The sequence below is a fragment of the Pelophylax lessonae genome (genome assembly GCF_965119305.1).
Source record: "Pelophylax lessonae genome assembly, chromosome: 7".
Lineage (NCBI taxonomy): Eukaryota > Metazoa > Chordata > Amphibia > Anura > Ranidae > Pelophylax > Pelophylax lessonae.
Window position 1 is genome coordinate 237535798 of NC_138774.1, and position 17028 is coordinate 237552825.

General features: G+C 43.0%; 1 protein-coding gene across 3 annotated transcripts in view; it reads left to right on the top strand.

Annotated features, from left to right (window-relative positions):
- The window catches only part of AKNA (AT-hook transcription factor), a 116227-nt gene extending 115562 nt beyond the window's left edge, over positions 1-665 (top strand). For all 3 annotated transcript variants that reach the window (XM_082264499.1, XM_082264498.1, XM_082264500.1), the window contains exon 22: positions 420-665. In XM_082264499.1, coding sequence (XP_082120625.1) covers positions 420-648 — 229 coding nt within the window. In that variant the 3' untranslated portion in view covers positions 649-665. The remainder of the gene's footprint in view (positions 1-419) is intronic.
- The last annotated feature ends 16363 nt before the right edge of the window (positions 666-17028 follow it).

Here is a 17028-nt window from a genome sequence, read left to right on the forward strand (position 1 = left end):
GATCTAGGGTGATTAAAGGGTTAAATATGTGCCTAGCCAGTGTTTATGTATGGTGTGTGCCGCTTTTACTAGGGGAAGACATGGATTCTAGTCTCTGCTTTCCAGAAACACGGAGAACATCGAGTTCCCAACACCTGCAGATCGGCTTCTGCTGTGAATTTTCACAACAGAAGCGGCCTACTGGGGGTGTGCTTGCGCCCCCTGCAGGCAGAAGTCCGGAATCAGGCATATATACGTGATCGAGCGCACAGTAAAACTGCTGTAGGGTGGTCGCTAAGTGGTTAAAGAGAACTGGTCAATTGGTCATGAATGGCCAAGGTACAAGCCTCTCATTAATTATTCTGACTTGATGTCACAGTTGCTTCAGCCTTTGTTTCACCTTGATATGTATACTGACCCCCTTTCCTTTTTTTTTCCAGATACAGCTCTCCACCTGGCATCTATGTTCCTGCTGGGTATAATGTCGCTGATGTAAGATCTTCATTTTCAAGGGCCCCTTCCCCCAGTTCAGACATCTTGCATTTGGATGATTTAAGCCGGGCATTAGAGTCAGCCAAAGAAATGAAAATAACCAGCAAACGAATGTGCCGATCTCTGACCATGGACCTCAGCATGCAGCGTAGTCTTCGCGGTTCTTGTCTCTTCTAGGGACCAGCAGAGCCTTAGATAATATTTTAATTGCACAATTTCAGAAATTAGCTGTGAATAAATGTTGTAGCCGGATTTCCTAGAAGCATCTGCACTCACCTTTTTCTAGATAGAGCCCCCTTGTAGCACAAAACCTCTGACTTGCTATACAAGACATCTCCAGTCCAACAATCCAGTCTTCATGGGCTCTGTGCATTGGATACAAGTCTAGGCGTGCACATGAATGGCAGTCATAGGGCACTTCAGTCATTTGGTGGTTATAGCATTATCATCTATAGGTGGCCCTGCCTGTGAAATCCATCTCAATGAAATAGGAGATGAGTTGGCCTAGGGACCAGAAGCACTGGCCAAATCTTAAATCAGTCGTAAAATCTGTTATTCCGAATGGTAATGGACTTTATTAAGAACAAGAAATTCAGACATGAAGCTCTCTTTATAACCTCTGCTTCCTACCCATAATCATAATATCTAGGTGGAAAAGGGAAAAGTCCTGGAAGTCGCACATCTCTGCAAAACCCCGTAAGAGAGTGTATGATTAGCCCAGGCTCCAACCAGGCCATGCCCCCAACATTTTGCTCTAACGATGGAGCTTAATCATTGGCAACCCTAGTTCCCCATGACTAAGCTCTGTAAATGGAGTAAAACGTGTTGGAGGTGTGGCCTGACTGGAGCCCATGTTGAGACGGTCATAAAAATTCTTACAGGGTTTAGCAGAGATGCGCAACTTCAAGGACTTTTCCCTCATCATTAGATGTCTAGAGCTGGGACGAGCTGTGTCCTTGTCTGCACCCATACGATTGCTACATACAGTGCTGGGACAAGGTCATCCAGCGCCCAGGGCAAAGATGCTAAACTGCACCCCCCCTTAGGGTTAGGGTCAGGGCACCCCTATCCCTGCAATAAACCATTGCGCCCAGGGCAGCCAGACCCCTCCTGCCCACCCCTTGTCCCGGGCCTGGCTACATAAAAGGACCCGATGGAGCCTTGAGCGGCACCTGTCAGTTTTGTTTGGGCCACATATTATCTAGGTCTTTAGTTCTATACAGTTCCTAACAACTCCATGGTACATTTTGGATATTTTAATACTGTAGCCCAGCCATTCTCAACTAGAGTTCCTTCAAAATAATGGACTATATACTGTGTATTAAACAAACAAAAAAAAATCATACATGGAGCTCTCTTTGTAACCTTTGCTTCCTGCACATGGTCATAATATCAATTTCTTTGATACTATGCAGATTTTGCAACACTGTGATACATTTTGGATATCCATTACTCTAGCCCAGCCACTCTCAACCAGGGTTCCTCCAGATGTTGCTAGAGGTTCCCTAAGCTGTGGCTTGACCTACCCCCTGATGGTGTCATCATAGTTCCAGGCCCAATGCCACTTGGCCGAACCAGCAGCAGACTACCAATTTTTTTTCTGTAGCTGTCTGAAGGGTGGCACTTGTTCATCACTGTAAGGTGAGCGTTCTTCCCTGTGACCACCAATATATGGGATATTCTTCCTAATTTATTAATTTTAGATGGAGTTTCCTGAGATGTGAAAATTATTTCAATGGTTGTTCATAATTGAACAGGTTGAGAAAGGATGATCTAGCCTATTTCCCCTCATCCCCCCATAAAAATAATTGACTATACCAGAGGTTTCCAAACCTTCTAAACAAAGGGCCAGCTTACTATATTTCAGACTTTAGGGGGGGGCAGGATTGTGGCCAGTGGGGGTAGAAAATACCTTGAATTCAGTGGAAATAAACAATGCCTTAGGCTTGATGGTCAGTGGGAGTAAAGGAATTACATAGCACCTTTGGTCAGTAGAACGAATAGTGCCCCATCATCGATATCATGTTGGAGGAATAGTGCCCCATCATCGATATCATGTTGGAGGAATAGTGCCCCATCGTAGATATCACGTTGGAGGAATAGTGCCCCATCATCGATATCACGTTGGAGGAATAGTGCCCCATCATCGATATTACGTTGGAGGAATAGTGCCCCATCATCGATATCACGTTGGAGGAATAGTGCCCCATCATCGATATCACGTTGGAGGAATAGTGCCCCACCATTGATATCACGTTGGAGGAATAGTGCCCCATCATCGATATCATGTTGGAGGAATAGTGCCCCATCATTGATATCATGTTGGAGGAATAGTGCTCCACGATTGATATCATGTTGGAGGAATAGTGCCCCATCATTGATATCATGTTGGAGGAATAGTGCTCCACGATTGATATCATGTTGGAGGAATAGTGCCCCACCATTGATATCACGTTGGAGGAATAGTGCCCCACCATTGATATCACGTTGGAGGAATAGTGCCCCACCATTGATATCACGTTGGAGGAATAGTGCTCCACGATTGATATCACGCTGGAGGAATAGTGCCCCACCATTGATATCACGTTGGAGGAATAGTGCCCCACCATTGATATCATGTTGGAGGAATAGTGCTCCTCGATTGATATCACGCTGGAGGAATAGTGCCCCATCATTGATATCATGTTGGAGGAATAGTGCCCCATCATCGATTTCATGTTGGAGGAATAGTGCCCCATCATTGATATCATGTTGGAGGAATAGTGCCCCATCATCGATTTCATGTTGGAGGAATAGTGCCCCATCATTGATATCATGTTGGAGGAATAGTGCCCCACCATTGATATCACGTTGGAGGAATAGTGCCCCACCATTGATATCACGTTGGAGGAATAGTGCCCCACCATTGATATCACGTTGAAGGAATAGTGCCCCACCATTGATATCATGTTTGTAGTAATAGTGCCCCATCGTCAATTTCATGTCGGAGGAATAGTGCCCCATCGTCGATATCATGTCGGAGGAATAGTGCCCCAACATTGATATCACGTTGGAGGAATAGTGTCCCATCGTCAATATCATGTCGGTGGAATAGTGCCCCACTGTTGGTGTCAGTGGGAACAATAGTGCCCCAAGGTCCGGATAAAGGCTAACAAAGGACTGCGTCTGGCCTGCAGGCTGCAGTTTGGAGACCACTGGACTAAACAGTATACAGAACAAAAAATTCAGACATGGAGCTCTCTTTATAATGTCTGCTTCCTACCCATGACTGTAATATTTGGTACTATGCAATTTTATTTTGAACACTGTGGTACATATTTGATATCTATTACTCATTCCCCTACAAATATTTCCCTGCACCCCCTAAAAATAATGGACTATGTAAAAGAAAACAGACCTTGAGCTCTCTTAATAATTAACTTCAGCTTCCTACCCATGACCATAATACCTCTGTCTTTGGTACTATACAATTTTTTACAACATTGTGGTACATTTTGGATGTCTATCTATTAATCTAGCCAGTCATGGTTTTGCTTAGCTAAAGCACTGATCTTACTTGGATAACAAAAATGCTTTTGTATTTTTCTGTATTTATATTTTTGTATTCAATTTTTTGGTATGAAACTTAAAAAATTTGTAATAATAATTTATGTATATTTATATGTCTGAAGAACAGGAATTGTTTTCTCTCGGCTGCTAGAACAGTTCTATCGTTAACATTTTTAATAGCCCATCGACCTATTCCATGGTTCTGCTGCAAAATACACATTCCTAGATTTGCGCTCATGTTTTTTTGTGTGTCCAGTAGCAAGATGCAAATAAGTTTTGTCGCCTTGATGACTTTAATTATGTGATAAGTCTTACCAAATTAGGAAAATATGTCTGTCCGATCATGTCTAATGTATTTATTGTTGTATGATGCGGTCTTTTTAGTTTTACATTTCAGATTATGTTTGTTTTTGATAGCAATGCAAATCATGTTTGTGGTTTTATTTTTCCTATAAGAAAAGGTTACAGTTTTAAACTGTGAAGGATTCATGATGGCAGCTTTAACCAGAAACTATTTTGGTGTGTACGATGCTTGCTGGTAATGTGAAAGAACAAAAATGTAGATATATTTTTTGTATTTGATTATTAAAAAATAAAAAAAAAATTTTCAGGCCTCTTCTTAGTAATTGCTGCTAAAAATATTAATTTAAATGCATTTACCTGGAGTCTGGTTATGATTATAGCAAAACATAAAAAAAAACTAAGACTTAAAGTGTCATTAAACCCCACTGGCGGCTGGTGCTTAATTTAATAGGGGGGGGGCAGCCCACAGCCCCCCAGACAGCCAATCACATAACCCCCCTATCACTCGATCGCCTGTCAGGCCCCCCGCCAGCTCCTGCACTTACCCCATGCAGGTGGCGACTTCACCCCTGCGAGTCCTGGCAGTCGATTCTCCTCCTGGGCCAATCAGGGATTAGGACTCGCAGCCAATCGAGTCTTAGGACTTCTGGCCAATCGGGACTCAGGACCCACTTCCTGATTGGCCGTGAGGAGAAACAGGAAGACATTGGCAAATATTAATTTGCTAATGTCACAAAACTGGGTGGGCTCTGCGCCCCAAGCCCACCCTTTTTTAATCCAAGCTATAATCATGTGCTTCTAAAAAAAAGACCCATTGGAATCAATGCGTCCAGCATGTAGATTAGGGGTCGGGCGCAGGGATCGGGGGGGCGGCGCCCCTGCGCCCTGTATGGACAGGCCACCACTGGTAAACCCACATAATTAAAAACTATCAATAAATTGTGTATTACATGCTGTTCATACTCTGTCAGTCACTATGGGTTTCATTTTCTGTATTCTGCTAAAAACTGGTTGATCCTGCTGTTCTCTTCTTTCTCCCCCCTTCTATCCATGTCCCCACAGCAGTTTGGGGATTTTGTAGAGCAGTTTGCAGCAGCTCTGCACATCCTCAGTTTTCAGTGTATTTCTATCCTGAGCATTTCCACGCTATCACATCTGAGCAGCCCATGTGACTATAGATTCACACGTGGGCGTATACACAGTGTTTAATGACTGCCCACTCCCTCCTCCTCCATGTACACTAACCAGCTAAACACAACAGGGGTGAGATATTACATCTTGATTGGTGGAGCCTTCACCTCCCTGTTATTATAAGACAGACAGGAGGGGCAAGACACAGCCTGTGACTGGCAGAAATCTGAATGTTATTGCCAAAAAGTAATACAATTTGATATAAAATGTTATAATAAATAATACATTTATTTTGAAATATATATTTATATGACAATTCAAAACAGTTTATTGATAATTAGGTAATTTTACACTGTATTCCAAAGGCTGGTTTTTCATTTTGAACATGTGACCAGCAGCAGAGGACTCCTGCAACTGTTTCCCTGCAGAGAGGCTGGGAAAGAGCTGGGTCATGTGACAGCTGTATATCAATTAGAAAAAAGGGTACTAACAATTTTTTTTTTTTTTTTTATGTAAAATAATTACAGTGCCATCATCCATATGCAGAAATAGAAGGGATAATGTAAAATAAACAGTGTGCGTTTAACCCTCCTCTTCCTAAAACATCCCCTAACATAACCCTTAACAATTAATCCCACCACCCGCAGAGCACTTAAAGCAGACTTTCAACCTATTTTGCTTCTTTGAAAAATATTGTTCCCCCCTCCTTAAAGAGGATTTTTTTTTTTTCTTCGCTGCAAAGTAAATGTATAATGTGCTAGTAAACATCGCATACTAGCACATTATGTGACACTTACCTGCAAATGAAGCCCGCGTTGTCCCTGCTGGCGGCCGCATCCATGTTTGCCCGTCTTCGGACTCCAGCTGTATTACTGGCCGGAGCTGCGTGATGCCACTCTCACGCATGCGCGCGGGTGCCACCGGTTAAGGCACAGGGCTCTGAAGAAACGACATGGGAGGCCATTCTTTCAGCATCATGATGAGCATCATCGGCTGCATGCGATGTGAATATCTTCTAAGGGGTGCAAGTTTAGGAGATATTTACAGTACCTATAGGTAAGCATTATTATAGGCTCACCTATAGGTACAAGTTATAAAGGTGGGTTTACAACCACTTTAGGCAAAATTGCAGATGTATTTTTTTTCCCCTTGTTGGCAGCCATTTTAATTTTCGTCTATAAGAAGTTTTATCACTGCATAGGAACATCATACATAACATAGAAACATAGGCAGGATATACACTATATTGTCAAAAGTATTGGGACGCCTGCCTTTACACGCTCATGAACTTTAATGGCATCCCAGACTTATGGTGCCCATACACTAGACGAAAAACAGTTTGAAAATCTGTCATTTGGACAGTTTGTTTTTCAGCCAGCTAATGGGCATAAATCCGTAATCGCTTGTGACATTTTTGAGCTGAAAAAAACTAAAAAGGACAAGTGATGGGAAATTTCTGCCGATTGAAGGATAAATTGAAAGGTTAATGTGTTTCTCGTCCAAATTGTTTGCACTAAGTATATGTGACAAAATGAACAAATTCATTTATGTTATTTGAACCATTTATCGATTCAAAATTGGTTGTTACATGATGACAAATTAATTTGCTTCCACGGTTGATTGTTCATTATTCAAAAATTAATTTGAACAATTTTTCGTATAGTGAATGGCCAGCCTTAGTCCATAGGGTTTAATATTGAGTTGGCCCACCCTTTGCAGCTATAACAGCTTCAACTCTTCTGGGAACGCTGTCCACAATGTTTAGGAGTTTGTCTATGGGAATGTAAGAATGGTCACCCAGAAGCACATTTGTGAGGTTAGGCACTGATGTTGGAAGAGAAGGCCTGGCTCGTAGTCTCCGCTCTTGTTCATCCCAAAGGTGTTCTATCAGGTTGAGGTCAGGACTCTGTGCAGGCCAGTCAAGTTCCTCCACTCCAAACTCGCTCATCCATGTCTTTATGGATCTTGTTTGTGCACAGTCATGTTAAAACAGGAAGGGGCCATCCCCAAACTGTTTCCACAAAGTTGGAAGCATGAAATTGTCCAATATGTCTTGGTATGCTGGAACTAAGGAGCCAAGCCCAACCCCTGAAAAACAACCCCACACTATAATCCCCCTCCACCATATTATTTGGACCAGTGCACAAAGCAAGGCCCATAAAGACATGGATGAGCGAGTTTGGGGTGGATGAACTTGACTGGCCTGCACAGAGTCCTGACCTCAACCCAATAGAACAACATTGGGATGGATTAGAGTGGAGACTGCTAGCCAGGCCTTCTCGTCCAACATCAGTGCCTGACCTCACAAATGCTTGGTGATTGGTGGGCAATCTGGGACGGCCGCAATGAGAGTGAGTGGAGCTGTCATAGATATATCTCTATATATATATATATATAGGTATATATGTATATATATTAGTGATCGACATCGTTTTTTCGTTGCCGATACCGATATTGCCGATACCAATATTTTGCCGATCACATATCGGTATCGGCCCATATTTTCACACAAATAAAAACTACCCAAAAAAACACATAATTCGACACAAATCTCTTAAACATGTTAATCTTTATTTATTAACTTTTTTTAACATTAAGTGCTCGTTCTTCACACCTTAACTGCGTAAAAACTGATATGAAAACTTCAATTGCAGGGACATTTGCTTTGCATTTCACATCATCTGATTGTGCATTAATGCATAATAAAGTGCTGCAGTAGTGGACTCGCACACTGCAATATGTTACTGCAGTGCAGTCAGTGCAAAACAGCTAGAAAAAAAGCTAGACAACAACAACAGCTACACAAAATACGCATACGCAGTGGATTGGATGGACTGGAGTCAGTGGAAGAGGACTACCTCTGCAGTAAGGCACTGACTGCAACTAATGCAGTGCAGTCAGTGCAAAACTGCTAGAAAAAGAGCAAGGCAACAGCTACACATGTCACAGTGGATTGGACTGGAGTCAGTGGAGGACTACCTCTGCAGTCAGGCACTGACTGCAACTAATGCAGTGCAGTTAGTGAAAAACTGCTAGAAAAAGAGCAAGGCAACAGCTACACATGTCCTAGTGGAGTGGACTGGAGTCAGTGGAGGACTACCTCTGCAGTAGGGCACTCACTGCAACTACAGCAGTCAGTGCAAAACTGCTAGAAAAAAAGCTAGGCGACAGCTAGACATTGGATTTGGACTCTTAACAGCAGGGCACTCACTGCAACTACTGCAGTCAGTGCAAAACTGCTAGAAAAAAAGGTAGGCAACAGCTAGACAGTGGATTGGATTGGAGTGGACACTACTCTTTTCAATACTCCCAGTTAAGTAGAACAATATTATAATGCAGAAAGCAGAACATTTCAGCATGTCCATGGTCACATGTTAAAGGTCTTCTGTTTTGTTCAAACAATGCTGCAACTTCGTAAACATGCTCAGGAGGAGTGGAGGACAGAGGAGCAGAGAGAGAGAGGTATCTTCTAGCATGGGAAGCAAGTCTTTTGTAGCGTGCCTCATTTTCTCTCCACCACTGAAGAGGATGACTTCTTCTGTCAATTACGGCTTCTTTCAAATAGAGATGAAGTTCATCATCCAGGCTCATCGTTGCAGATTAATAAGAAACTGAATCCTCTGCATGAGGCCCCAATAAAACACTGAAAATGTCCTGATCAATTTGAGGGCGATGAAGCAGATTCTTTTCTGTTCGTTGACTTATTTTTGGACATTAGTCTCTTTTTTCAGCATGCTGCTCTTCATAAAAGTAGTGTTCTGGACTTGTCTTTTCGACAGGAACCTCCTGCACCTCCATGTCTTCTGTCAGCCATTGTTTCGCCTTAGCCAGAACATCATCAGAAGAGAAAGCATGGTTCTTGTATCGAGGATTCAAAAGACTTGCAAGCATAGCATTTTTAATCTCTTCATGCTTCTCAAAACATATATCAATCAAAGCTCTTTGGCTTGGCAGACCATTATTTGAAAGTTGGAGGGTGTTGTGTGCCATGATGACACAGAGGTCTGACGTATCAGCAAGCCTCATTCCTTTAGGCATGTTTGCTCCACTGTCTCAAAGTTACGCAAGAAGAATCATTTGGTCTGTGTTGATTCCCCATTCTTCAAGCATGCCTAGAAACATTTCTCTACTGTACTGTGTGGGATCCTTGCATCACTTTTCTAATTGCCTTTTTGTCCATCCGCTGTCAATGAAGTGGCATGTAAGAATGAGTAGTGACTCGGACTCTGTTTGTGACCAGCAGTCTGTCCTGAATGAGAGTGAGTTGCCAGCATTCTCTGGTTGCAGCATAGCATTTACTTTGTCAACTACCTTTTAGTGTAGCTTTGCCAGCATTTCGGTTTGATAATACTTCTCACTCTTCAGTGTGTAGCTTGGCTCAAGCATGGACATCAACCGCTTAAATCCTGAGTCAGACACCATTGTAAATGGCTGGTTATCAGTGACAATCATCTCTATGATTAGTCTGTCCAGCAGTTGCGATCTTCCATCTGAATCTAGACAGTGACATCTGTTGTTTTTTTTTTTACAAACATATCTGGTATTGTTGCCTGGGATAGTGGAGGAGGTATTGAATCAAAATCACATTGATATTAATTTTGTTTTTTTCCGTGCTGCATGATACAATTCAATATGATGAACTCTTAGATGGGCCCAAAGATTTGACGTATTTTTTTTTGCAGTTACTGATCCCATGCTTATGTTGTTTGTACCTGTGTTGCACACTGCTGCTTTTCCTGGAGATGGTTGAGATGAGAAATAGTCCCAGACCACACTTTTACTCTTTCTCTCCTCATCCATCTCCATTTCAACTTGAAAGACACATAAAAGATTAAAGAAATGGCTTGCTGAAGCTGAAGTTGCTGCTGATGATGGCACTGGCACCCTGTTGTGGGTTGGTGGGTGACGCCTGGCAGTGTGGCTGGCTTGGTGTCACCCGGTTCTGGGTGGCTGGCTTGCAGGAACACTGTGGGGGCACTGGCTGGCTGGCTGGCTTGGTGTCACCCTGTTATGGGTGGCTGGCTGGTTTGGTGACTGAAGTCACCTTGTTATTGGTGGCTGGTTTTCAGGAACAGTCTGTGGTGGCTCCAATTTTAGTATATGTGCTGCCGAGGCAAGCGCCTGTGGTGGCTGGTTGGCTGGCTTGGTGTCACCCTGTTATGGGTGGCTGGCTGGCTTGGTGACTGGTGTCACCTTGTTATTGGTGGCTGGCTTTCAAGAACAGTCTGTGGTGTCTGGTTGGATGGCTTGGTGTCACCCTGTTATGGGTGGCTGGCTTTCAGGAACAGTGTGGTGCCTGGTTGGCTTGCTTGGTGTCACCCTGTAATGGGTGGCTGGCTTGCAGGAACACTGGTGGGTGGGTGGCTGGCTTGATGTCACCCTGTTATGGGTGGCTGGCTTTCAGGAAAAGTCTGTGGTGCCTGGTTGGCTTGCTTGGTGTCACACTGTTATGGGTGGCTGGCTTGCAGGAACACTGTGGTGAGTGGCTGGCTTGGTGTCACCCTGTTATGGGTGGCTGGCTTGCAGGAACACTGTGGTGGCTGGCTTGCTTGGTGTCACCCTGTTATGGGTGACGGGCTTGCAGGAACACTGTAGTGGGTGGCTGGCTTGGTGTCACCCTGTTATGGGTGGCTGGCTTTCAGGAACACTGTGGTGGCTGGCTGGATTGATGTCACCCTGTTATGGGTGGCTGGCTTGCAGGAACAATGTGGTGAGTGGCTGGCTTGGTTTCACCCTTTATGGGTGGCTGGCTTGCAGGAACACTGTGGTGGGTGGCTGGCTTGGTGTCACCGTGTTATGGGTGGCTGGCTTGCAGGAACACTGTGGTGGCTGACTGGATTGGTGTCACCCTGTTATGGGTGGCTGGCTTGCAGGAACACTGTGGTGGGTGGCTGGCTTGGTTTCACCCTGTTATGGGTGGCTGGCTTTCAGGAACAGTCTGTGGTGCCTGGTCGGCTTGCTTGGTGTCACCCTGTTATTGGCGGCTGTCTTGCAGGAACACTGGTGGGTGGCTGGCTTGATGTGACCTGTTATGGGTGACTGGCTTTCAGGAACAGTCTGAGGTACCTGGTTGGCTTGCTTGGTGTCACCCTGTTATGGGTGGCTGGCTTGCAGGAACACTGTGGTGAGTGGCTGGCTTGGTGTCACCCTGTTATGGGTGGCTGGCTTTCAGGAACAGTCTGTGGTGCCTGGTCGGCTTGCTTGGTGTCACCCTGTTATGGGTGGCTGTCTTGCAGGAACACTGGTGGGTGGCTGGCTTGATGTCACCTTGTTATGGGGGGCTGGAATTCAGGAACAGTCTGTGGTGCCTGTTTGGCTTGCTTGGTGTTACCCTGTTATGGGTGGCTGGCTTGCAGGAACACTGTGGTGGGTGGCTGGCTTGATCTCACCCTGTTATGGGTGGCTAGCTTTCAGGAACAGTCTGTGGTGCCTGGTTGGCTTGCTTGGTGTCACGCTGTTATGGCTGGCTGGCTTGCAAGAACACTGTGGTGGGTGGCTGGCTTGGTGTCACCTTGTCAGGTGTATTGGGGTGATTAAAATAATAATAGAAAAAAAATGGATTTAAAAAGCCATGTATATTCAGTCTTATATAGATTGTGAACAGCGGAAAGTTCATATGTACTTGTTAAACAAAATTTCTCTTACAATAGGGTCTTATAATTTCAACAGAGGTCTTTAAGGTGATACATTGACATCTCCTCAGATAAGGGTCAATTAACGAGACACCATACTAGTCACTGATTTTAGCCAGACGTTTGTCTGTATTTAACAATAGCCCAGTATACTCTATCAGACATATGAACTATAAGTTTTTAAAGATACATTATTATGTGTGAGAAGATATTAGCAATAATTATGTCATTATATTATGTAAGGCATATACATATATATTTAGGAATGTTATATCACATGTTGGGTTTATATTCTTGCTAAATAACAAATCTCACTTAGGTAAAAGTAATTCCACTTAAATTACTTCATTTTAAGGCATGTGGTAGGAGTGCTTATATAAGCGTTGCTTTAGAATAGACTAAGTAATAGATCTTCCAATCCTAGACGCTATGTCTGAGAACCTATGGCATGGTCAAATAATTAATGGATCTAAACTAGCCAGACAGGTCAAAGGTCATCAGATAAGGATATATTCTAATTATTTTAAATATAAAATTTAATGAACGGTACAATACTGCCCCCTTTGGACACACTGATAAATGCAGTCTTGGGATAATTCAGATATTTCCAATATAAAAATATATATTGTATTAAAAATATAATTATTGAAATGGCATTACTTGCCAGGGTAAATGATGGAGATTAGATGGACATTTATGTATGTACTGAGAGTATGGACAAAGTTTTATGTTGTGTTTTATGGTTACTCTTGAACATAGAGAAATCATCATTTAACTTTATTACAGAAAACATTGGGTTAATTATTAAAGAGGTGTGACTATGACCTCACCAGTTAAGGTATAGAATATCCCAACCACTGGGGATAGTGTTCCTCCCTCTGGGTTTAACTTATGGTAATTTTAATAGCCCTTTGCTCATACCATATAAAAGGAAGAACCCAGATAGGACACATGACATTGCCCAACATACAATACACATATATCACACACACTACTACATCCCTCGATATACTCATCCAGACATACTCCATCTTTCTCCATCATTCATCTGAAACTTTGAGGGAAGCCAAACAAAACTCCTCCCTCACTGACCACCATCTTAAGAAAGGCGTCCATCTTAGGACTCTGGTAACGACCATTTGAAGCTAGCAGCCATCTTAAGTGTGGTAAATATAATCTTGCTGTGTTATTTGATTTTATTCAATATTGTTTATTTCCTTCCTTATATGTTTTATATTGCATATTTAAGGGTAATAAGATTACAATCCCAGCCGTATAAACCATAGTAGACTTTTCTCTAAAAAGCTGATTTTTATTTTTATACATTTTTATTAATAACCGATTTAGTGCATTATTTGCAATTTTAAGTCTTCCGTTTTGCATGGCTTATTCTCACTCCATCTGCAGTGAAGTGACTTTCGGCTATGCGATTCGCAGACAATTGTGGTCTGTTTATATAGAACAATTACCTATGGTTTATGCTATACCTGGAGAAATGGTAATCTTGCTTTCACTTTCATTATTGAGCTAAACATCACATTGCATTGATTGTTTGAAGTTAGTATTTTATGTAGTTATCTTTTTGTGTCATTTAAGTTTGATCATATATTGTGAATACATGTCTGGTGAATAAATATTTTTATATATTCCATACTGTAGACTGTACTCACTAAGATTGGTATATGCTTTTAAAAAGAAATTAATCAATTAAAAAGAATTCGCTACATATTGATTTGTGGAAATAAGTGAAGATTCTCCTTCCTCACAGATCTTTGCTTATTGACATAAATAGACACTGTTATATTCAGAGCAGTATAAATATTCTGACATAATGAAGTACGAGCGCAAGATATTATTAAATATTCTTACAACCTTGTTATGGGTGGCTGTCTTGCAGGAACACTGGTGGCTGGCTTGCTTGGTGTCACCCTGTTATGGGTGGCTGGCTTGCAGGAACACTGTGGTGGGTGGCTGGCTTGCAGGAACATTGTGGTGGGTGGCTGCCTTGCTGGAACACTGTGATGGTGGGTTGGCTTGGGGTCATCCTGTTGTGTGGGTGGCTGGCTTGGCGTCACTCACTCACTCACCCTGGCCTGTTGTGGTGGGTAGCTGGCTTGCTGGAACACTGGTCACGGTGACTTGGTGTCATCTGGGTGGCTGGTTGCTTGCTTGCTGGGCCTGTGGGTGGATGGATGTCTGGCAGCGTGACCGGACCAGACTGCAGCTGGCTGTAACATGAGGCAGTGTGAGGCAGTCTTAAGTGCAGCGCGCGGTGAAATGGCGTCACGTATAGGCGCGCTTGCGTGGGAGGCAGTGTTAGAAGGCATAACTTGTGCGCGCAACATACGGAATGATGTCACGAAAATATCGGCAATATCAGTAAATCAAAAGGCCGATTCCGATATATTGGGGAAAGTGCATATCGGCCCCCGATAAATCGGTGTTGCCCATAATCGGTCGATCTCTAATATACAGTGCCTTGCGAGAGTATTCGGCCCCCTTGAACTTTGCGACCTTTTGCCACATTTCAGGCTTCAAACATAAAGATATAAAACTGTAATTTTTTGTGAAGAATCAACAACAAGTGGGACACAATCATGAAGTGGAACGAAATTTATTGGATATTTCAAACTTTGTTAACAAATAAAAAACTGAAAAATTGGGCGTGCAAAATTATTCAGCCCCTTTACTTTCAGTGCAGCAAACTCTCTCCAGAAGTTCAGTGAGGATCTCTGAATGATCCAATGTTGACCTAAATGACTAATGATGATAAATAGAATCCACCTGTGTGTAATCAAGTCTCTGTATAAATGCACCTGCACTGTGATAGTCTCAGAGGTCCGTTTAAAGCGCAGAGAGCCTCATGAAGAACAAGGAACACACCAGGCAGGTCCGAGATACTGTTGTGAAGAAGTTTAAAGCCGGATTTGGATACAAAAAGATTTCCCAAGCTTTAAACATCCCAAGGAGCACTGTGCAAGTGATAATATTGAAATGGAAGGAGTATCAGACCACTGCAAATCTACGAAGACCTGGCCGTCCCTCTGTGTATATATATATATATATATATATATATATATATATATATATATATATATATATATATATACTTTAACTTATTTATAGATATTTATTATATTATAATTTATGATTTTGTGTTTCAAGGGAGAGAGAGCACACTGTACATGCACAAGTTTTAACATGGCAGAATGCTCGTTCATGTGGTGCTGCAGTTGTGTGTCCAATGTAGCAGCAGGCTTGCAGCTAGACATCTAGGACAGGGAGGGTCGGTCGCATTCATTTTTCTGACAGGCTTGGGAGAGGCCTACAGGTATAACAATTAAAAGAAACTCCTTTTTTAACTGCTGCACACTTTTAAAGCTGAAATTTAGTAATTCTTTTTTTTTTTTTAAGTGTAGCACTGCCCCCTAGAGGACTGCTGGATATTACACTTTGGGGATTCCCCTGAGTTACCCGTAGCAACTGGTTGCAGAAACTTATCACTTTAAGTTCTTGGCTCAGTCAAAGATCAGTCCAGGGGATGTTGTTTTTGTGATTTTAATGTAATTGGGATGGAAGAAGGGATGAATGGGATAGTCCAACTGTTAACTATTCACAATGCTGAGGACTTCTAACTTAAGAATGCGATAGGACCGCTGCTTCATCCTGCCACTTGAATGAAGATGAAGTTAGTGTTTCTAAGGTATGTCTCTTCAGGGTACTCCCCTAGTACCCCCTTCTAACTGGGCTAGCTGACACCCATCCACTGACTCTACACTCCGGAGTGGTCCCCTTCCTGGGCAGACCCCTGGACAAGTTCCTCTGTACTCACGGACACTGTTTTTCCAGATTCAGCTGTGCCCCAACTCCTGTAGTCAGCTTCTCCTGGACCTCTGGGTTCAGACTCATGCCCCTGGTACACCAGCCCGAATGCCTGTGACCACCACCAACTGTTGCTGAAGAGGAGGCAGCCACTACCCTCCTTCTGGGACCTGGCTTCCCACCCAAAGACCTCTGCCTCATGTGCCCATTGCTTTTTACACCATTTCCCATAATGCACCACTGTCTGTGCCAACCCACTGGAACAGTACCTAAAGCCTGTGTACCAATGGTCAGGTTTCCTCCAGCATTCAAAGTGCCTCTCCATTGGATCTGCTGGGGACACTCCCTGAGACCAGATGAATACACATTGGGAACACTGAGCAGGACTAACTACCAATCCTTCTCCCTGATAAGCAGAGTACACCTAGGTTTTGCCTGTTGCTCCTCTGATAAGCAGACAGAGCCAAAACTACTCTTTCTGCCTAGCACCTGACTAGGAGGGTGCTACATCAGCGTACCAGTGATGGTGCTTACAACGAATGATGAGTTTCCTGTGATGCTTGTCATCCTGTCCCTGAAGTCTTCCTAGGTCCAGTCCTTGTACTCTATATGAGTAGAAGAGAGAAGCCGCTCAGGTGAGGCTGAGTATACCGGTGCTGGTCAGATCCGCCACCCAGAACTAGCACAAACCAAAGAAGTTGGACCACACTCTGAAATATATGAAATCAAATATGTCTTTTATTCCTCGTAATCCATACAGACAGTACATCAAGGGACATGCCAGGTTGACGCATTTCACGATACAAATGATCGCTTACTCATAACCACACAATGGAATATCGGTGATAGACTAGCATTTGTAGGCAGAATGTCAGTTGACAACACTGCGTTGTAATTAAACACACCTGAATCAAATCAATACAAAGAGGTCCACAAATGCGAGTCAAAACACCTTCAAACCAGATATTAAAAGACAAATAATCTCAGAGTCCCTCAACCAGGGAGGAAATTGACCACAATCAAACAGCTCAAAACCTAGACAATATGCAAAAAATAAAATAAAAAATAAAAATTATGTTGCAAATGTATCAAAAATCTGTCAATTTGTACTTTGCAGAAA